The sequence below is a fragment of the Podarcis gaigeae genome (genome assembly GCF_964106915.1).
Source record: "Podarcis gaigeae genome assembly, chromosome: 9".
Taxonomy (NCBI): domain Eukaryota; kingdom Metazoa; phylum Chordata; class Lepidosauria; order Squamata; family Lacertidae; genus Podarcis; species Podarcis gaigeae.
The window spans coordinates 38753637-38777021 of NC_139685.1; the positions used below are offsets into that span (position 1 = coordinate 38753637).

Here is a 23385-nt window from a genome sequence, read left to right on the forward strand (position 1 = left end):
CCTGCATGCATTGCTAGACTACAACTCCCATCATCCCTGGCACTTATCCCTGCTTGGCTTGGGCTGATGGAGTCTAACAACACTTGGACGGCTGCTGTTACCCCATCTTTGGCTTAATTCCTTAGTGCCCAACTTCAAAGTTAGATTGGATTGAACTGAACTGAACATATGTTGTTCCCTTGCGACCCTCACTACCACCTCCCTCTTGCCTCTTTCTGTCTTATGCGTTTTGATTACAATCTTCTGGGGGCATTGATGGCCCAATAAAATGAATGAATCACAGCTAGCCTCACTCAGTTCAGTGGAAATGACTGCCTAGTTTGATGTGCGGAGGTGTGCTGCTGTAAACTGTCAAGATTTCCCAGATGTTTCTTCTCAGTAAAGAGGCTTGGTATTTCTTAACTGTTTTTTGCACTAGGGGGCTCCCAGGAGTTAGAAAGAAACAGACAGAACGCTGTTCTTTTTGGAAACAAGACATCACACTGGGGTTTTCCAATGCAGAATTTAAAATAGCTTAAAAAATAATGACGAAAAGTTCATGTAAGTGTGTAGCAGTTATCTGGAAACAACTGCCCTGTACAGTCAGAGCATTCTGAAGGTCTGTAGAGTTTGCAGTGAAATCTCCAAAACATGAGCTGTAGAGTCATGTATGACTTGTGTGTTTCAGGACTTTGAACACAGAAATACAGGTTTGGATAACTTGAAAGCTTGCTCCCTATTTTGTGACAGCTTGGATGGTTCTAAGAAAGATACTGCCCAACTGTGGATTTTGGATTTTTTAATTCTTTTTTTGCATGGACCAGCACAGTTTCTTTTGTGTTTTTAAAAGAAGTTTTACTAGACAAAGACTGAGACAAGCTGTGTAGGTAAGATGCTTTTTCAAAATAATGAACTTATTATAATTGAACATAAGTGATTTCTTGTTCCACTGCAGGGTGTGTGTGTGCTTGTGTAATAAAGACTTGTACACATTTGTTTATTATCAATATAACTGTTGCTCTTAGATTTGTGTGTGTGTGTGTGTGCACAAACATAAAGGCTTGCGAGCACTCACACCAATCTGCTGCAATAAGCTTACAATTGTTATTTGCAGTAGCATAGTTTTGTGAATACATCCAGACCATTTTTTGGAGACACCGTTTATGTATGCAATTAATAGCAATGTACCTTTAACGCAGGGCCAGGAAGCATTTTAATAGTTGGCGGGTATGTTTAGCTTAAGTTAGGCCTAAGAGAATTATAAAATAATATAAGCATGCCTGATTGGGGTAGGGTAGGGTAGCTAATGCAATATCTGAGCATAATTATAGGAGGCAAAAATGGTTTTATAAAACATCTTCCCTATCATTAGCATGGGAAGAGGAAACTCTGATTTCACTGAATCACGGAAAGATGTCTCCTTTTCACAATCGTTATTACATGTTCAGTTCAGTTATTACATGTTCAGTTATTGTAGATAATAAATTCATTTTGTGCTGTGTTTGGAAGGGTTTCTATTAATTTGATATACATAATATGGGACATTTTAATATCTTTTTTCCTTTTGGTGTGAATATAATATATACCCCAAAATATATATCTCTTAGCTGTAGCTTTAAAATATAAAGATTTACATGGGTTTAAAAATAGCTCCACGAATGATGATGACTATAAAATGGTATTTATAATTCTCTCCTCTATAGCCCTGTGCCAGCCCAGAAGGGACTCCCAGACTTTTCCTACTGTGACTCAGTTAACTGTGTTTACACAGCCGAATCCATTCATTCTCTGAAACAAACTCACACCCTCTGTGGTGGCAGATAAGATTTTAACAGCTTGTTGGGGCAGCCTGTCAGATTAATTACAACTGAACATTCACATTCCTTGGGCATTTCCAGTGTGTGTGTGTACACCACACACACACACACACACACAAGCTGGAAAAAGAGGAGGAGAAATCCGATAATTTAGAAGGCATGCATCATCACCATCACCATCCTAGCAGGCAACCAGTGAATTCCTAAGCTACATTCATCATGTTGATTCACTGGAGAAATGAGCTACCTGGATCAGACATGCCAAATTTTAAACTGGTTCATTTGCTCTCTGTGCGCACCCCAGTTGCTGAGACTCTGGAGTGGCAGGTGCCCAAGAACCAGAAGGAATTTGTTGTTGGGCACAGCCTTTGTGATATATCTGGGGTTCCTTGTCAGCCAAGTAGGTCACATTGTCCCACAGCACAGAGTGAGACCCCTGAAAGCAAATTCCCAGAATCTCCAAGATGCTGCCCAAACTCTTTCCCTCGAAATCCCATTGGATGACACCTTGTTGCTTTCTGATCTGGAAAGACCCCAGATGGGAACAAATGATACTTCAGCACTGCCCAATGTGGTATATATCACCTTGCGGTCCAAGCGCAGCAAACCTGCCAACATCCGAGGCACTGTGAAGCCCAAGCGAAGGAAGAAACAAACAGTACCTTTGCACCATGAAAATAAGGACCCTTTGGTTGTCGCTGGCCAGGAGAAGAGCTTAATCCAAAAGCCACTTCATGGGACTAATAATTCTATGAATAAGAGGAGAGCAGGAGCAGGCTCAGAGAGAGCAAGGGAGCACCAGGAGAAGTTCAAAGAGAAAGAAACACCCAAGAAAGACAAGAGACATTGGAGTCCTCTGGTCAGAGGAGCAAATGTTCAGCCCAGTCCTCTGGAGAGCAATATCAGGATGTACAGCGAAAGCCCACCATCTTGGCTGAGCAAAGATGATATCTTAAGTATGCGTCATCTGGCGGATTCCAAAATAGAGAATATACAAGAGGCACCTTCTCAGTATGGAGTACTTCTGGTACTTGAGGGGGCTGCTACAGTTAACAGGTCAGCCGAAGGAGGTGTTTGCAGCCAAGGGCACTGTGGCCTCATGAAGAGACCTCTTGACATGAGTGAAGTGTTTGCCTTCCATTTGGACAGGATCTTGGGGCTGAACCGGACCTTGCCTACAGTAAGCAGGAAATCAGAATTTGTACAAGGTAATTGGTTTACATAATGGATAGGAACCCAGGGCATTCCTACCCCCGCCCCGGCCCAACTATTGGGCATGTGTGTTCAATAACCAGAAATAAATGCAGTACAAATACCTTGAAGAGTAGAGTCAAAAGATAAACAGAAAACCCTTCAGATAAGCGAAAAAAATGATTTCAGGTTTCCAGATAAACTTTCGCTCTTTGGAATGTATAAATATTCCAGGTATCAGCATGTATATAAAATGTGGGAGGGGGAAGACTCCAATTTTGCTTGCATGGTAATTAATGTAAAGCAGAGGGTGTGAGTATTTTTATTTAGATTCATTATCCATAGTTAATATAAAAGTTGCAGAAAGTGATGAGAAGGGAAAATTGATAGTGTGGCAGAGCTTTGAAATTGTCATCAGATATAGCAAACCACATCAGGGTTTTGGACAGGAGGACTTGATTGGTTTTTGGTTTTTTATACTAGAAAACTTTATGAGCCAAAGATAGTGTCCCTGATGGAGCTGTGCAATATCTGTTAACTTCTGTGGGCAAACTTGTGGATTTAATGGAAGATGTGAAACAGCAGTGCCTGGTGGTTTGTGCCCCGAGTTTAATTTAAGAAACATCAGGCAGTTCTTCAGATTGATTAAGGTGAACTGTGGGGCCCTTAATGTGATAAAAGCTACATTTCTTCCAACACCACTGGTTATCACAGATGCATAGCACCGACATTTTATGTCACAGGCAGACTAGAGGACAATCAGCCATTATCTAGTCTCTATTCCTACTGTCAATGAGAAAATAAAAAATAAAAAGGGGGGGGGGAGTAGCAAAGTCCCCAGAATTCAAACAATGAAAAAAAATAACGATGACTTTGCTTTTAACTCTTTTTTATTTCTCAGTGTGCCAAGGGAAGATGCTGAATATTTTAGGCATTGAACTTCAAGACTTCTTATATTAGGCGAATCTGGAAATGAAATGAAAATAAGACCAAAATAAAACCACCTTGGTATATGTGTCTCATAGGCCACAGTTGCGCTAAACTATGGCTTGGGCAGAAGTTTCAGTCAGAATAATGTAATATAGCACAGTGCGGTAGCGATAGCTGGATTTTAATGAATCATTTTATACTGCATTTTAATGAATCAGTGCTAAAGCAGGCTTGCTATTTATGTTCTAATTTTGACCTAGAGGAATCGTTACTTTATTTTATACAAAATCTGTTACCAGCATTAAAAGACGAGTAAAGGAAAAATAAAATAAAAATTCACTGGCAGCAGGCTGCAGAAAGCAGATAAAATAACAGTCTCTGGTTTATCTACATTTTGTAAGCTTTGCCAGTGGCAGACCCTACGAGAGTGTCAATAGATTTCTCGGAGCAGCGATGTGCTTTCATTGCTTGCTTCCAAGAGATATTCAGGTTAGCAGAGCATAGAAGCCACATTATGCATATGTTATTTTTAGTGAGAGCTTTTACTGCTGCAGAGCTTTCAGAAGGAATGAGGTAATCCATTTTAGGGATCCTGGACAGTGTGATCACACAGATGATTGACTGCAGGCCCCTTGTGGACAGCTCTTAGCCTAACGTTAGGAAGCGTTGCTTTCAGTCTGCATTATTATTCTAGATTGTCAGACTGAATTTCTCTTTCTTTTTCCCTTTTTCATTCTCGTGTTCTGTCCTTGGTGATGTTCCAGACATGAAGAGCTGTTGTTATGCAATGAGTAGGAGGAAGTGAATAGCCAGTTTTCATTTTGGTTATTTCTCGACAAGCAGTTTCTTAGCTACAGATGAGATCAGAATGCAGAACAGCCACAGCTCACTACTTTCCCCAGAAATGTTCTGGATTTGAAGCATCCCCTTTTAACCATCAATAGTAACTGTGGACTTTATCCACTCAACACAAGTCCCACTCAAATGAATGGGAGTTCTTCCAATGATCTCTAATAGGCTTTGTGTTGGAGAATCTTTTGTGGTGAAGTGGAAATAGACTATTGTTATTTTGGGGTCAGAGGCAAACCTGGGCTGCAATCCTGTACTCATTTAAAGGTAAAGGTAAATGTACCCCTGCCTGTACAGGCCAGTCGTAACCGACTCTGGGGTTGCGCGCCCATCTCGCTTAAGAGGCTGGGGGCCAGCGCTGTCCAGAGACACTTCTGGGTGACGTGGCCAGCATGATGAAGCTGCTCTGGCGAGCCAGCACCAGTGCAGCACACGGAAACGCCGTTTACCTTCCCGCTATAAAGCGGTACCTATTTATCTACTTGCACTTAAGAGTGCTTTCGAACTGCTAGGTGGGCAGGAGCTGGGACCAAACGACGGGAGCTCACCCCGCCATGGGGATTCGAACCGCCGACCATACGATCGGCAAGTCTTAGGCGCTGAGGTTTTACCCACAGTGCCACCTGCGTCCCTTAGCCTGTACTCACTTAGTCTGGCGCTAAGCCTCACTGAACTCAATGGGATTTCTTTCTGAGTATGCGTAGGATTGAGCTGTCAATTAGCTTTATTCACCAAGCTCTCTTGGACCCCCACATCTCTGTGATAGAAAAGCAATATTTACAAACCCCCCCCCCCCACAAATGAGTAAATAGAAATCAAGAAAATCAAACACATGAGATAATCAGTAAATTCTCATTTGGACCCTTCAGTTCTCTCTTATTCAGCAAATGTATTTCCATTTGAAACATTTGTACCCAGTGACTTTCTCTGTCTGTTGAAATCCAGCTTTGGGGCTGACATCTCCACACGATGTCTCCGTTTCAGCCTGCCTCAGCACCGATGTGATATATAAAGACAAATTTGCTGCCATGTTAACATCTCACAAAATAAGCTCCTCAAAGCTGTCATTCATTTGGTGGAAGCCTTTTTTCAGAGATGCACTTAGGAAGCTCATATAAAGCAACTTTCACTTGCATTCCCCCCTTGCTCCCCCCTTACCCCTCTCCTGCCTGAAGTCCCTTTCACATTTGACAGCCTAACAAAATGCACTCTGTTTGCAGTTGCCCAAATGAATTGTGAACCTTTCTAAATCAAGAGAATTAATTCACATTGTTCTGTGACACGTCTGCATTATTAGAAGGGAAAGCTGACTCCTGACAACTTTCCCCCCTAAGATTCATTACTGTTGACAGATCAAAATTTATAAAGGCATGGGGGCTGCAAGAGAGGGAAGCCTCCCATAGTTCTGACTTGCAAAGCAAACAAACCATAATTCGTAATGTCAGTTGCAAACTTGCTGCTTTTGTCCCTGAGCTCACATGTGATGTTGGCTGAATGAAGGCCCTTCATGCCAAGAGGGGGTGGGGGGTGGGGCAGTGGAGGAGGATGAACAAATAGGTATATATTAAGGGAGACAAACTTGCAGCAAGTGCATAGATTCAGTTCCTCAGCCATCTGTGTTTGCTGAGCCTGGATTGTGAGCAGTGGCAAAGATAAGAATAAAGGTTTCTAATATATGTATACTTTGGGTGGAATAGGTCCAGGAGTCAAAGATCTCTTTGGGGCTTTATTTGGTTGGTTGGTTGGTTGGTTGGTTGGTTGGTTGGCTGGCTGCCCCCAAACCTCTACATTTTAAAAGAAGAGAGTGCATGGGGGAAATTGTTTTCGTTGTTATAAAAATGTCCAAACCTTAGATGAACAGAACTAGTCACATGGTTCTCTGGATCTCAGCCTGAGGAAATATGAAAGCAGGAGTTTTTATATATTATATATTGTCTTTTATCTTGCTGCTTCCTCACAGCAACCTGTGGGTGCTGGATTAGGTTGAGAGACAGGGGCTGTCCAGAGGTTACCTAAGGAGTGTCAAACTGAATAGAAGTCTGAACTTGCTTCTCCCCAGGTCTATTCCAGCACTCAGGTTTGATGCTTTTACTTAGCAGAGCCACTCATTTGTAAGGAAGGAAAATATTCCACTCTAAAGGAGGGCTTTCTATTAATGGTGAAATGAATAATCAGGGAAATGATGGATGTGTGGGGGAAACTATGGGGTGTGTAAATGTGAGGGAAGCCATCCTGAGGGCCACTTGGGTGGAAAAGTGGAATTAACATGGGGGAATTAAAAGCAAATAATAAAATAAGCTGTACGGCAGGAATGTCAAGGCAGAATTGGATTCCTGACATGCAGAGTATTTTATTATTTATAGCTCTATGTTTGCAACATGGACTTGATTTGGCAAAGGTCTCTTTATTCACAAACAGAGCAAGTCACTGAAATGGTGAAGAAGCAGGTTTCTTTGGCGGTGTTGAAACACAAATGTTGTCAGAAAAAAACAGCTAGTGGCAAGAGTTGGGAATAGCTAATAGCTTGGGTCCAAAGGAATTACAAGCAAGTTCCTCTTTCTCTGCAGTACCCCGTGGCCCTATTCCTGAATTCCATTCCTTAATAATTGGGAACTCTGGGGGGACAGTATGGGATGTAGCACTTCGTGGGGTAGGGAGAGTGGCAGAAATTGAGTGCCACCATTAATGAGTAGAAGAGCCATCCACTTGCTCAACAGCAGGTTTTGCTCCAAGCTGTGATTACTTTCAGATTGGAAGGTATTAACTATGGCAGTCTTCATTGCCACACTAGATCCTCTTGCCTTGTGATCCTCTCTAGTCAAATGCGCTGTGCAGGGTTTTGAACCTGTGAAGAGAGTTGGCTGTAGGGATGTTCACACATCACGCTTGACAAATGCAGTGGCGTAGTGTGGGTTGTCAGCACCCGGGGCAAGGGAAGTAATTTGCACCCCCTAACCCGTGGATTTGCGCCCCCTAACCCGTGGTTTTGCACCCCCTAACCCTAACCCCAGATGTTCTGCCCGGTGCGGCCGGCCTCCCCTGCACCCCCCACGCTATGCCACTGGACAAATGTACTATCTTATGTACCTACTAGTTTAGCTGTACTCATGGACAGTTATCTACTCGTTAATGTTCAATGACTGTCCAGTCTGCATACATAGCAACTGAGCTCTGCAAATCACCACATGTACCTTCTGTCACACAAACACTTGTATGTGTGTAGAATCAGCTTTCCATCTGTGTTCAGCGTAACAGGTGAACAAGCCCTGTTGGACGAGGGCTAACAAAACATCTTAAGCTGTCTTAGAAACATTGCCTCTGTTCACGTCCTCTGTAGACGAGTGAGAAGCAGAACTTTAACCCTTGTTGTTGCTGGCAAAAGTATCGCAGCAATGCTAGCTAAGGAACGAGCTCATATTCAGAGTTCCCTTCATCTGAAATATACTTAGTATGAAAGAGCATCTGACTGACTTTTAGCCTCATTGTGTTTGCTCACTCCGTAATTGGTCTTGTACCAACAGAGGCTGGGAACTTGGCCCAGACAGAAGGGAAAGCTCCATTGATTCCATTTACCATGTTACTCTAGCGATCTCCACATGCTGATAAGCGTAGTCAGAGTGCCGCCTTTAAAAAAAGAAGCAGCAGCCTGCAAGCAACGTGTTTACGATGCTGTCCCCCCCCCCCCCCCGCTTAAAATTGGACGTCATCATTATGATTAATGTTTGGGCAAAGGACAAGGAGAAAACCTGTCCTGGATCAGATTTAACCACATTTGTTCACAGCTTGCTTTCATATCCTGATATTTAACATACGGTAATTACCAGGGGCCAAAGGAATAATAATAATAATAATAATAATAATAATAATAATAATAATAATATATTTATACCCCACCCATCTGGCTGGGCTTCCCCAGCCACTCTGGGCAGCTTCCAAAAAAATATTAAAATACTATAATACTATAATACTATAATACATCAAACAATAGGAAGGAAGATTGAGGTAGATGTGTTGTTGTTTTTTTAAGTGCTGTAATACTGTGTGTACTATTCTGGTCACTTTACCTCAAAAAGGATGTTGTAGAACTGGAAAAGGTTCAAAAGAGAGGAACCAAATTGATCAAGAGACTGGAACCACTCTCTGAGGAATGGTTACAACAGGGGTAACCAACATGGCACTCTCTAGATGCTATTGGAGACAGTCTCTCCTCATCCCTGACCAGTGATCATGCAGGCTGGGAGTCCAACAATATCTGGAGAGTCCCACCTTGGCTTCTCCTGGGTTTTTAGTTCAGAAAAAAAGACGAGTAAGGAAGGAAATGATAGAAGTGTGGAAGGTTGCGCATGGTGTAGAGAAAATGGATAGGGAGACGTTTTCCCTCCCTCTTCCACAATACTAGACCCTGAGGGCATGCAGTGAAGCTGAATGTTGGAAGATTCAGGACAGACAAGAGACAGTACAGTGGTACCTCAGGTTACATATGCTTCAGGTTACATACGCTTCAGGTTACAGACTCCGCTAACCCAGAAATAGTACCTCAGGCTAAGAACTTTGCTTCAGGATGAGAACAGAAATCGTGCTCCGGCGATGCGGTGGCAGCAGAAGGCCACATTAGCTAAAGTGGTGCTTCAGGTTAAGAACAGTTTCAGGTTAAGAACGGACCTCCGGAAGAAATTAAGTACTTAACCCGAGGTACCACTGTACTGCTTCACACTCCGCACGGCATCACAATGGAATTTGCATCCACAAGATGTAATGATGGCACCAACTTGGATAGCTTTAAAAGTGTATTGGACAAATCAGTGGAGGATAGGGCTATCAGTGACTACTAGCCACAATGGCTATGTTCTCCCTTCACTATGAGAGGCATTATGTTTGTGAATGCCAATTGCTGGGAGTCACAAGTGGGGAGAATGCTATTTCACTCAGCCCTGCTTGCAAGCTTCCCTTAGGCATCTGGTTGGCTACTGGTTGACTAGGATATGGAATTATATGGGCTTTTGATCTGATCCAGCTGGGCTCTTCTTATATTCTTATATTTGTTTACCCCACAGTACAAGCTATAGGTCATATTGGTGATTATTTTTCCCCTCCTGCATGTCTTGGGCTGGCTAGCCTTGTATTGTGACAAGGGATGGGTGAATCTGTCAATTTCAGTATTTCTGTTTCTCATTTTCCCACTCCATATTTCTACATCAGTTTGTGATTTATTTATTTTTTTAAAAACTAAGTCTGCATGAAAATTCATCAGTATTTTGATGCAATTTTCTCCCAATCTACAGTGCACATCTTTGTGTGCAATTTTGCCTAATCTACAAAAGTTTGCAAAACAATTTCACTTATATAGTGCATATTTGAACGCTGTTTTTCATGAATACATACTTTTTGTATGCATACTTAACTCTGGCATTTGCATTTTGTACATATTTCTTGGCATGAGAATTGCATTGCAAAATTCAGAGACAGTATGTGTTGATTTCCAAAGATGGCTGTTTCAGTTTGCATATTGATTTGAAAGTCTTGATGACGTAGGTTCATCTATACATGCAAATGGATTGAATCTCTCTCCCATCCCAAATTGTGAGCTGCCATGATTCTGATAAACCTTCACAATACATGAATTGTGAATGAGCTGTGCTTAGTTTGGTGGGTCTTAATATTGTGCAGGTCTGGGTTACAATATTACTCCTCCTTAAGTTGGAAAACCTGCTTTGTACGACAGATTTCCCATGCCCTTTGTTTGTTAGTCTGAACTTCACAGAATTTCCCCTTTCCAGCTCCAGAATATGCAGCCAACATCCTGTGATTCACATTTGCCATGCAAGTGGTATTACACTCTGCAGTAACTGAAGAAGTCAATATGGCACCCTTGATTCATGTCCCCATTTGTACTTGCATAGACTTGCAAGTCTAGGAATGATATCCTGGGAGATGGCTGTCTGTATCAGTGACTGTTTCTCAGCTGCAATTTTTTTTAATGTGTCCAGATGCAAGGGAAGGCGGGGGTCTACTATTACAGAAGAAGTAATTTTTGAATGTATAGCTAGCTACAGAAAGGCTACAGTTTATGTCGTTCCCTGCCTGCGAACGTAACAGGGGATGTGAGGGATACTGTTATAGTTTTACAATGGAAATGTCTATGGCAGCAACTCTGGGGTTTTGGCAAGGGCTTTTCGGTTCCTCTTGCCTTTTTACTTTGCTTAGGCCACTCCCAAAATCTTACTGATGCATTGCCATCCTTTACAAGTGCATGCATGGACCTCTGAGAGCAACTTTAGTTCTGAATCCTTTGGAGGTTTTATAGTCTGTGGTTTAATGAATCTTGTGTTTGAAGAACCAGGTGACTGAACCTGCAGAAGAGAACATGGCTTTAAGGGAAAAGCCTTTAAGGGAATTAAAGCCTTTAAGGGAAAAGAGCCAGGCAAGAGTTCTCTAAGGTGATTTTTTCATGTTCTGACTATGTAGCAGAATGTAACAAAAGTGCAATTCTTACATTAGGAAATCTGGAGGATACATTAGTGTAGGCGAGGCACTAAGTTGCTATGGAGATGGAAACCAAGTTAGGTAAAAATAGCTGGTATGTCAGCAATGCTGTGTTTATCACCAAGCTAGTGATTCTGCATTGTGCTCTCTCCCTCTCCCTCTCCCTCTCCCTCTCCCTCTCCCTCCCCCTCCCCTCCTTCTCTCCCCTCCTTCTCTCCATAGTTTTCTTTCTTGCTCAGCTACTTACAGGACAAGAGTTAGATCATCTGTTGTGCAGATGGCCCCAGCTTCAATCCCTGGCATTGGGTAGGGATGAGAAATCCTACGTGTCACTGTGTGAGTCACTGCTAGTTGGCGTAGACAATACTGAGCTAGGTGGACCAATGACTGACTCAGTATAAGGCAGCTTCTTCCTATGTTCCTAGGAGCTCTGTGATCCATATGCTGCATGGTTTTGCTAATAGAAATGGAGAGTCAAAATGGTGGGATGATGGGAGGTTGGCTAGAGGTTCCAGGTTCAGTGCAGAACAAGCATTCCCATGGCTGCAGTAATAGGTTTTCCTACCCAATCCTGGGGCATCTCAAAACAGCAGGCCACAGAGTTGCCATTTCCTTTTCATTCCTCACTTACAGTGTGGCTGGATGCTAATGGAGTCTGCTTGCTGGGAGAACTGGTCTATGTGTGTGGAAGCTTAATGGCTTCTGCTTCTAGCTCAAGGTTTATATTATATCAGCTGAGGCTAAATAAAATAGATGACATTCTTTGAGGTGTGAGACATGGCCTTTCAGTCACATTGGCTGGTAGATCTGCTATGTGAGCTGTTGGGTCATTTAGCTAAACATTTATATTTGCCGTTTTTGCTGAGGGGATTCCTTGTTCACTTGAGGGATCCTTTAATGTAGCTGTGACTTAGGGCCCCTCCAGACAGGTGTTTTATTTTGAGAGTCTTCTTCAACTTGCTCTTGACACAATAATAGTGAAATAATGGTGGATTTATTCTGCTTTCATTTGCAATTCTTCCCCAGTGCTGCCTCATTATTGCTGCCCAGAGGAACTGTAGTGCAATGAAAGCAGGACAAAAATAAAGGAATATTTTTGTGTATAAAATGTTATGGGGTGCTTAGCAGAAAGTTGCAGGATATGCACTGATAGGAGATGAAACAGTGTGGCTACACCAAAACTTTTGCAGTATTGAAAGCAGCATCACATATGACTACGCTGGTAACATCATGAGCACAAAGAATCATGGATGTACAATAAAAAGACCTAGAGGAACTCTTAATCAGTAGGAAATGTATTGCAGTATGGCTAAAGATTTCCATTAGGATGGGCTGCAGAAGAAATTATTTTTCTGTTCATTTTATTCACATTATAATGTGACGCTCAATGTCTTCCAGCTTTGCCCCTCCTGTATTTCTTTGGACAAGGTCTGTTTGTTTCAGTTGAGTCTGTTTTGGCGGAGCACATTGCAGATAGCACTGTTTGGGATGATTGATGTTTGCTAGGTCTGTTTCCTGTGAATCACACACATTTCCTCTGATTCACCTTAGTTGCATTTTGTTCTTTCAAAATGGCAAGTTTTCACATTTGTTCAAGACAAAACTTTTGTATCTCTGTCTCTCTCTCTTCTATCCCCCTTCCCCATCATGAGCCCATGGGAGGAAGCAAGTAAAAAGGAAAACAGGAAGGGCTTCACATGAGAAATGTGCTTTTGTAAAGCAAGATTGGGTCAATGTACAGAGGAGAGGAATAAGGAAGACATGTACTTCTCTGATTTGCAGGGAGAAAAACACCCCATGACCTGTGACTATAGACATACTGGCTGGTTTGGCTAGAAAGTGGGGGAGGAGACGGGGATGTACTTTGATCACTAGACAGAGCAATCCCTTCCTCACCACCCTGCTTTAATCTCCTAATTACAAAGGCCCATTCATATACCTGATGTGACCCAGCTGGGGAAAAACGCTAGGGAGGGGAAAGCTGTATATCATGATTGGGGGAAAGGGAAAGGTGTGATAAAAATGTAATAATGAAAATAAACCAACAGAAATCTGTGCCATGGCTGAACCACTTTGGAAAGCTGGTGTAAGCTAATATGAGAGAATTCTCTTCTATACATACAAATCCTCCCTGAAAACTGGAGAGAAAGCTTCCAGCCTAGCCTCCTCCCACACACCTAGGCTTGTTTGTGCAGGGAAATGTTTTTCACAGGGAGTATTCCCTGTTCTGATCATATATAAAATGAAAGTTGGTGGGCAAGACTCATTTTAACAGTGAAATGGGAGAGAGGTTTGCTGATGCTTTCCTTCTCTCACAGCTGGCTACCTATAGTCCTTTGTTCCAAATGCTTTTCTTCCTTTCCATAGCAGAAGTAGGCAGGAGGGAGAGACAAATGCCTCGAGAAAGAGACTGAGAGAATGTAAGGTAGAGTGGGGTTGGGCAGCAGGGAAGGAAGGAAGGCCTCAGTGTTTGTGATGCCATTTGCTCTTGTGTGGCTGGGCCCACCAGCACCACACTTACAGTTCACAATAGTAAGAAAATGCAAACATGGTGTGGCGGGCATCCAGTTCCAACTGGGACCACAGTGGGGGTAACGGGTTTAATCCCCCCTCTCCCCACATCACAGCTCCAATCCAGCTTGAGGGTTCCCTAGCTGGCTTATTGCTTTAAGACAAAACTGTTATATTGGACCAGATTTATCCGTTGTCCTCAGGGTTTCATCCTCATGTGGGAAGTTGGAAGGGTCTAATCAAATTAAGTTTCTTTCAGGAAGGTCAGATCAGGCATGGTCAAGGCTGGTCAAATCTAGTTGGGCAAGGTACCAGTCAGCAAGAATCAGGACCCTGGACAGCTCCTAATGGGCCTTGCTAACTGAGCTATGAAAGATGTTGCTCCAACAGGGCACCATCTGAAGCCAGCTGTTTTCCTTAAAGGGCCTTTGCCTGATGTTGTATCCTTTGACTTTTGCATGGTGAGTGTCCTAGACTCTAGGAAACAGAGGAACTGTTCAAGATGGTTTTCTGAGTCCAAGGAAAGAGGTAGGGGCCATATCCTTTGGTTGGGAGGGCATAGGAGAAGTTACTGCAAGTCCTGCGCTGGGAAAAGTGGCTTGAACCTCATCCTCATCTGAACACTGTCAGGGATCATGTCACAAACTATGTCCAGTCTGGCCCTTGGGTACCTCTTGAATTCTATGGGAGGGGGGAAACAGACACCCACCACTTCATGTTTCGTATGATCTTGAGAACTAGGCATAGTCACCTCTGCTTCCAAATGCAGAGCTAAGATTTTAAAACATATGCTTTCAAATGTGTGCTGTATAACATATGCACCATGCACCAAGAATGCATGAAAGCACTCTATGCCATGTGCTAAGAGTTGCCCAGCTTTTATCTTGGATAGCCTGAACAATCTCATTGTAGGTTTACCTTTGGGAGTGATTCGGCCACATATATTTTATACATCCTGTCTCTCTTAAGATATTGTAGTTACAAAATCATACATTGCTAAAGAGGGGAAAAACCCCCAGAGTGGTAAAGATGAGGCTATAAATCTATTTGTTATAAGATGGAATTCATGGCTTGCTCATGCATATATCATTTAATGACTACGCTCTCATAAACGAATATTGCTTTGTTGAAATTGAATGTGCTACAGAGATTTACATCAGCTGCTGATCTGCCAAACCACTTCTAATCTATTTAATATATCTTCTCATAAGGATGGATTGGTTTGTAGCATAAAGTCAGCAGTTATTCTCAGACAATGATGATAATTATAATGTCCAGGGTTCTTCATTTCCTGTGGTGGCTTCCTTTACATGTGGAGTATGATCACATTAACCAAAGGAAGTCAAATCATTGCTGATTTCTTATTCATCCTACCACATCTTTAAAATACCTCTTTAAAAAACATGTGTGGAAAACTACTGTGATTTTATGAAATGCCTACAGAATGATCAAGGCTTGAAAAATGCAAATCTTAAGTACATTAATGGTTTTGTTTGGTCTTTTTATTTTTTTCTTGTTAGATGATCAACCATGTCCTATTATTCTTTGGGATACCTCCTTGGCTCAGACCGATAATGAGACACACTCGTCATTGAAGCTAACATGGGGGGCTTACAAGCAACAATTAAAGCAAAAGTGTTGGCAAAATGGCAAAGTACCCAAAACAGAGTGGGGATGTACAGATATACATCACTATGAGTGGTCCAAGATGGCACTACTTGATTTTCTTTTACAGGTAAGGCAAATGGGACATTGCCAGTATACAGGATTAATTATAGCAACACATTTTATTGAATAAACTATTTATAAAAAAAATTCTAGTGGTAAAGGAACCACATTTGGAACTTGCAATGCAAAAGTGTTACAGAAATTAGAAGTCAAAACTAAGTATGATAGAGAATTCTTACCCAGAAGGCAAATGGTTAACATGTCCTAGCCCTTCCATTATAACTCACTGACTTTAGAAATAACTGAGGAAATTCTGGTCCATTTGTGTCAATTCTTTACTCTTAAGAACTGCAAAGTCTTTGTGTTCCTGACTAGGGCAGAAGTAGCAATGTTAGGTTACAAGTTTGGCAGTTCAAGCACATCATTATGAAACTGTCTGGAGCTTGAAATTCTCAGAGTTTTACCATGATCCACAGAGGATCTCCTTCCCTGCCCCTGATCAAATAATGGCCATGTAGGGGAGTCACCTTATTCATCTCATTCATCTAAGTTCTTACAAGGTAAGATTCCTCACTTTGTAAGCCCAGAATAGGAGGCTGTTTATGGATGAACAGTTTAACACACAACTGCATGGGGAAATGAAAGCAACCAGGAGAACAAGCTAAAGGGTGGAGTCATAGCTCCAACCCATATAATGGGAGGCAATGTTTAATTCTATCATTACTTATTACTACAAGGAGAAACATGAAATAGGCTTGGTTAGTTATTCTTAAATAAATATACTATCCAGAGCATGTGATGCTGGCAACAGGGCACTATTAGAGTTCCGTTTCTACACATGCAGCTTTCAGTCATTCCATTGGTGCAAATCCAGGAGAAGGTTCTGGTTGTCTGTAACTTCTAGTTACATGTATAAATTGCCCTTTGATTTCTAAAACAATTCAGCTTTCTGCACACTTGTAAATTGCAGAAATCATTGAGTTGCCAGTTTTCATAATGGCACGTAGGTAGTACATACAGTATTTAAGTGTAATTCATATGCAAACACTATAGGTATGGCTATTACAGGACATTGATTTCTAAACTAAAAATAGATTGTCACGTCTAATGTCTCTCAGTATATCCCTGGGTATGTCATGCTTGGCACCCAATAGAAAGTGATGGTATTTATTGTACGGATACTAAACATAGCAATAGCCATACAAGAATAGCATAGAGACTGTAGCAGTCTCAATGTGTTCATGTGGAACCATTAATATTTCTCTCAGTAATGGAGTATATAGTAAATGGTCTTCTCTCTAGGGAACCGCATTTAAGCCACATTAACTTTGAAATTTAGGGCCTGTAGCGTAAACACTGCAGCTTAGCAGAAAGCATGGCACCATTATCATTATTTAGAAATAGAAGCTGGAGTGTGTTGGTAAACTGAAGCAGCCATAGGAAGATGAAAGGACACAGAATATGGATTTATGTTTGGGGAAGAGCACATGCTGAGTTTACCACACAGAAATTTAAGGAAGCGAGTGCTGGAAGAAAGGCCTGCTCCCTGCTGCAAAGCCCATTTCCACCTGGCTTAGGGGGCAGAGCCCAGACTCACCTTGAAGAGTTAAAAGAGGCTCCTAGGAGGCCACTGGGAGATTGCTGGAACAACTCTTGGGTTGGAGCAACTGGCTAAAATGTTTTAAACTGTACTAATTTTGGTTCCTCTGTTTTATTTTTGTTGGGTTAGTGTTGGTTAAATGTTTATTTGGGGTTGGCGGATATTTTAATTTGGGTATAACGAAACTGTTTATTGTTGTTGTTGGTTTCTATTGATTTATTGATTTATTGGTTTGATTGTTCCTTGTTTGACAAGGGACGTGGGTGGCGCTGTGGGTTAAACCACAGGGCTTAGGACTTGCCGATCAGAAGATTGGCGTTTTGAATCCCAGCAATGGAGTGAGCTCCCGTTGCTCGATCCCTGCTCCTGCCAACCTAGCAGTTCCAAACATGTCAAAGTGCAAGTAGATAAATAGGTACCACTCTAGTGGGAAGGTAAACGGCGTTTCCGTGCGCTGCTCTGGTTCGCCTGTAGCAGCTTAGTCATGCTAGCCGGCTCCCTCGTCCAATAAAGCGAGATGAGCGCTGCAACCCCAGAGTCAGCCACGACTGGACCTAATGGTCAGGGGTCCCTTTACCTATACTTTTACCTTGTTGCTTGTGTAGGATATTTCGTTTTTAAATGTTTGATGTTTTGTTGTGTTTTTATATATGTTATAAGCCACCCAGAGTAGCTGGGGAAACCCAGCCAGATGGGCGAGATATAAATCATCATTTTATTATTAATAATAATTCAGAGGAAATTAATGACACAAGTAGCACAACATTTCAGAATGGTAAATTGCTATTTGGTCAGATGGTACTGCTACTATTAATGCTGCACAACTTGCAACATGATCTAGTCTCCCTTTGTATCCTCCTCACTCTCTTCCCACATACTCTTGTGAATGGGAGCTGATTTCCACCGACCTCTTCCCCTTTGGTTGACATTCCGGGCATACACAAATAGGCAGCTCTTTGGAGGAGAGTGTTGTAAGCATGCAACTGTACCTAAGTGGCTGGATTGGGCCCAAACAAATAGATCCTTGCCAAGAAGGAATGATGAATAACAAACATGAACATGCCAAAAATTGCACATGCAGAAGCAATCATGCTGAGTATGGAATATATAGGTATCCTGTAGACCACCTGCCATATATTATAAGAGCTGAGCGAAACATATTTCAGGAAACTTTTCTTTTTTGCAGGCCACATGCATGTGTGCTAGGAATATGAGTGTCACAACTCTAGGTCTAGTCAACTCTAGTTTAGGTCAACTCTAGTCAAGTACAAGTTTCCTATACATTTGTGTATGCCTGTCTTGTCTTCAAATGTTAATAAGGTTTTGGGAATGCTAGGGTCTATTTTTTTCCTGTAACATGTGAAACAGCTCCTCTACAGAGTCAGAGAAATGGTACATGTAGCTGACTCTTCTCAAGCCTGGAAAGCAACTCTCCAGGGGAGTCAGGGAGCAGCAGCTCTGTATGAATTAAGGATTTTAATTGATTTCTAAAGCTGATGAACAGTTGTGATGCCTCACGTTCACATGTGCTTTGGTGGCATCCCATAAACCTGGTGGATGTTTTCATATGATTGCATCTTGATGATTTACCTGAATTCATTTTCAGATCTACCATCGCTTGGACAAGAACTGCTGTGGGTTCAAACCACGCAAAGAAGATTCCTGTGTCCAGAAAGGATTGAACCTGAATTGTGATGACCAGGATAGTGTTGATTTGACACACATTATCCAGAGAAAAGATGATCCAAGGCATTTGGTCTTTATAGATAATAAAGGTTACTTTGACAGAAGTGAAGACAATCTGGATTTCAAAATATTACAAGGCATAAATGAGTAAGTTCTATAATATACCAGCAATGTGTATAGGGTGGGGAGCTTCCTGGCCAGCTAAAGGCTGAATGCAGATCTCTAGGCCTCTCTGGCCATACATTGGCATCAAGCAACACGGCTGGGGACCTGTAAGAACACTGGGGTTAAGTTCAGTGATGTGGACTCTAAGCATTATCCCTTTCCATGTGGATGATTGTGGGCTCTTGACCTTGATGTATCTCACTACACTTTGATTAATCACTGCCCTTTCCTCTTCATGCCTACCTACCTATATGCATAGCATATTACATGTAGATCTCACAAATATTGCTCTTTGCTGTTCCTGTTCCAACTCTGCTTCTTGAATCTTCAGGCCTTTCACTGGTCTCACCACTCTTGCTACCTGCTTTTTGCTTCTCACTTGACATACTTGTTTTGGGGAGGACTGAATTCACCTTGCCTCTTTTACATTTACTACAAGTGAAGTAATGATGTATAAAAATAGGAAAGGCTTAAATCATTGACAAAAAGCGTTCCTGTGAAATTTGATCAGCGCTGACTTGTTTGTTTACTTGCAGGTTCCCTGAATCGGCAGTCTCGGTGCTGAAAAGCCAGCGTTTGCGAGAGAAGATTCTACAGTCTTTGTTCCTTGACAGAATTTTTTGGGAAAGCCAAGGTGGTCGTCAAGGCATTGATAAATTAATTGATGTGATTGAACAGAGGGCCAAAATTCTTCTTACTTACATTAATGCCCATGGGGCAAAAGTACTGCCAATGAATGAATGAAGGCTCAGTCCTGTGCACACTTACATGGGAATAAGAAGGACTTGCTTCTAAGTAAATACACATAAGATTGTGCTGAATGGGGGAATGAGGAAAAAAACTAGTTCTAATGAAAGGGTCACAGAGTTTCATTAAATAAGAAACTCAGACAGGCACATCTGATGTGGAACTTGTTGACAATACTTTTAATTTATAAAGCACACATAAATAAATGTTCAAACATTTTTAAAATAGGTATTCTCTAAAGGAGCCTGAGATGTAAGCATCCCAAATCACTTGCTTTATAAACCATACATATATCTATTTTTGTTTCTACTTTGGACACCAATAGTATATGGTAGAAGTTTCACCATTTATTTGATTTCAATAGATGTTGCTCACTTTAGGAAAAAAAACCCTCTTAGACTACTTATTTCAATGGGACTGTTCTAAAAAAAGTGGTTTTTAGGATCGCTGCAGACTAGCTTCAGAAAAACATTTATAGAAGGATTTTTCTGTTTCTTTCCAACAAAAATCGCAGATCCCAACTGCTGGTGATATTTCTGTATGTGTCAAGTATTGTTTAGTAAAAAGACCAAATTCAGTGTTCTTGGAATTAGGAGTATGATATTTTATATTTAGTTTTTTAAAAAATAAGGAAATATGTTATCAATTGAACTAAGCAGATGTTTCATGGTTATGTTACATACTTGCTTTTGAGGTTCTTTTTAGAACTTGTCTACAATCTGTCAATCATTGTTCAAAAATTCTGCAGAGAACCGTCTACCTTTGTTTAGCTGTTTAACCAATGAAATCAGGTTTTCAGTATGTAAAATACTGACAATTGTAATTTTAGTTCTTGAGTATTCTATGATATCATAAAACATGACTTTGAAGACATTCCTTCCAGTTAATATATTTTTAAGAATACTGATAAAAACATAATTAAAAGGGACATGAATACCGGTATTGTCACTAGTATGGAAGCTTGGCATAAAGCATTGTGTTCTGTTTTTTCGATCTCATTGTTAGCATATAGGCTTTGAACTCATGATGGGATGGAGGCAAATGCACCTCTAGCATCCTGGAGATAGAGTCTGCCCCAAGAGTGTTTAGTATTTGTATAGCTTCATAGTGACCAGCTGCATTGTTCTGTGTCACACCAAAGAATCCTGAAATGTATAGTTTGATGAGTGTGTTTTAGAGTATGGATTAACCAACCTAAGTCTCTGGGTCATAGGTTTCAGGTCGTACAGAATCTCATTCTCAGGTGGTTGCCCTTTATTCATTCAGTTGCAAATGACAGAAGGGCTTGGCTGGAAAGGGAGTCAACTGCATCAACGGAAAACATAAAACCAACCCCACCACCCAGGCCACAACACCACTGCAGTATAAGTTCTCAAAGGAGCTTCTCCCCTGTTGTTCTTTGTATGAGAGATTGCAATCACTCCTGTATCTAATTATACACATGCATGATGGCGGCATGCCGAATATAAATGATTGAATAGCTCATATTATGATGGCCTGTGTTTGTCCCTGAAAGAAAACAGCCCTTTTTTGTATCCATAAATCCAGCCCTGTGTTTTGTGTGCCCGTTTCCCCAACTGTGGCTTGTGCCAAACAAGCACTCGCCACAGGCATTTACATGCTATTACATTTTTTTCCCTGCTCACCATAACTGCTGGGGCAAGGGTGACAGCTAAATTAAGCAGCAGGCTTTTATTCCAGCCTGGGAAATGGGACAAAATGAACTATGAAACAAAGCTTTTCCAAGCAAACACGGAGCAGCGTACACTTGTTTCAGTCACGTATTTTGTAAGAATCTTTATCAGGCTACTTTCCATTTATGGGCACATGGGATCAGACATATTCTCACATTCCAGACTAGTCTGAAGCAATGGGAGTAGCAAGGAATCCAAGCTCTTTTGTGTGGGAGAAATATTCAAGAAAAATATTGGGTGAAATGCCAACATTTAAACAACTCTGGATATTTTCATAATTATAAAATCTAGGGATGTTTGCTGGCTGTTCTCACGCTAAGGAATCCCTTGCTTTCTCTTGCTGCAAATGATAAAACAGGTCTGTTCAGATCCCTATTGCAGTGCCCACTTACCGTATTTACAAAACTGTGTTCATTGTTATTGTTGTTGTTTATTACATTAAGGAGAAATGCTCCAATTTGGAGCTCAGCATTACACACACGAAACACAGCCCCCAATCTTTCCCATCCAGTTTAATAGAGACTTATGAATAAATTCTTTTTGCACACTTGGTGCTAGGAGTCTTTGCATATACTGGAGAGATGAGTGTTCATTCCTCCATGCTCACAAACAGTCTACCCAAGGAGACAAGGCTTGATAAGAAATAGCCCCTTCTTATGTCTGAACTGGCAGACACCAGAAATTATAATCAGACTCTGAACTTTCTGGGACTTTTCTTTGTGGTCAACATGGAACCTGACCTGAATGTGCACTGTCCTTTTAAAATACATTGTATTAGACCAGCAGTATAATGAAATTTTAATGAAACTCTTGCTGGCAAACATTACTGTAGAAGATGAAATGTATTGAGAGCAGGCAACTCTATCCTTCTGCTGAAATTAGTCTAAAGATAGAAGAACACATGTATAGAAATTAAATAAGGAAAGTAAAAACCAAGCAAACATGTATTTGAAATATTAGCAAGACTCACTAGAATATTAATACAGAGTAATGTGGATTGTGTTGTTGGTGACAACTTTGCAGTTGATTCCATCTATGTTTGTGCTTTGAATTTATGTATATTTTTGCAGCATTAGCATATTTCACTTGCACTGCTGATGTTAAATATATTTTTGGTTTTATAAGAGGATTTTTAAAAATGTCTCTGCTGTTGTCTTGGTAAAAAAAATAAAACATTAAAAACAGTATTTCACAGCTTTATAAATATTGGATGCTTTGAAGTAATTATATTAACTCTATTGAAAAGCACAGGTCGCTAATTTATTTTTAAACTTGAATAAGCTTAGCTTAGAAAAACAACCCAAGATAGATTATGAAACCTTGTTTGATGGACATATTTTTAGTTGTTTATTCATTTGACTTGTAATGGTTGCCAATATCTTGCCTTTAAATATATCCTCTGGGTTTTTCTGTGCTTGCTCTTCCAAACATATTTAGGTTCAAAGCTAATCTTGTGTATTTGAGGTGGAAAGCAATGGCAATAACTTCAAACAACATAAACTGGCTGATGCTCAAAATCATGTCATACTTCTGGGAATGTACCACTTAAGAATGCAGGTGGAGAATAGGGCTTACGCGCACATGAAGGGGCATAGCTGGACAAGTTATTTTGGCACCCAAGGGGGGGAGAAATCCCAGAAACACCTCTTTCCCTCCCCAGCAGTAAAAATACAGCAATATTTTCTTCCCTTTCATGACACCCAGAATCAGCTGCCCAAGATGGCTACCTGAAGGCCACATGTTTAAATGCTTTCCCAGGTAAATAAAAATAAAGAAAAGTGCATTGACTAGGCCAGAACGTGTTTTCAATATGCCAGGGGTTTTTTTTCTTCTTGAAAAATATGCTAGTTTTCTGACCTGAATAAGTCTCGAAAATACACCAGGTTGGCTCTCAGACTTCACTAGGGCCTCCTTTATTCCCCCACAACTGGCCAGCCACCAGGATAAATGAAGAACAATCTTCCCCTAAAGGACAACATCTGCTATGAGCAGTTGTGTAGCTGAGGAGTGTAAGCCTCTTGTGTCCACTTTCCTTGAAGAGCCAAGGACATCATATGAAACAGAG

The 23385-nt window shown here is 41.2% G+C and overlaps 1 protein-coding gene across 1 annotated transcript; it reads left to right on the plus strand.

Moving 5' to 3' along the window:
- The first annotated feature begins 294 nt into the window (after window positions 1–294).
- Window positions 295–22507, plus strand: GASK1B (golgi associated kinase 1B). Its single transcript, XM_083755864.1, has 5 exons — window positions 295–866; window positions 1683–3004; window positions 15281–15495; window positions 18635–18861; window positions 19416–22507. The coding sequence occupies exons 2-5, from the start codon at window positions 2035–2037 to the stop codon at window positions 19621–19623; spliced, it is 1620 nt and encodes a 539-aa protein (XP_083611990.1). The 5' UTR covers window positions 295–866; window positions 1683–2034; the 3' UTR covers window positions 19624–22507.
- The last annotated feature ends 878 nt before the right edge of the window (window positions 22508–23385 follow it).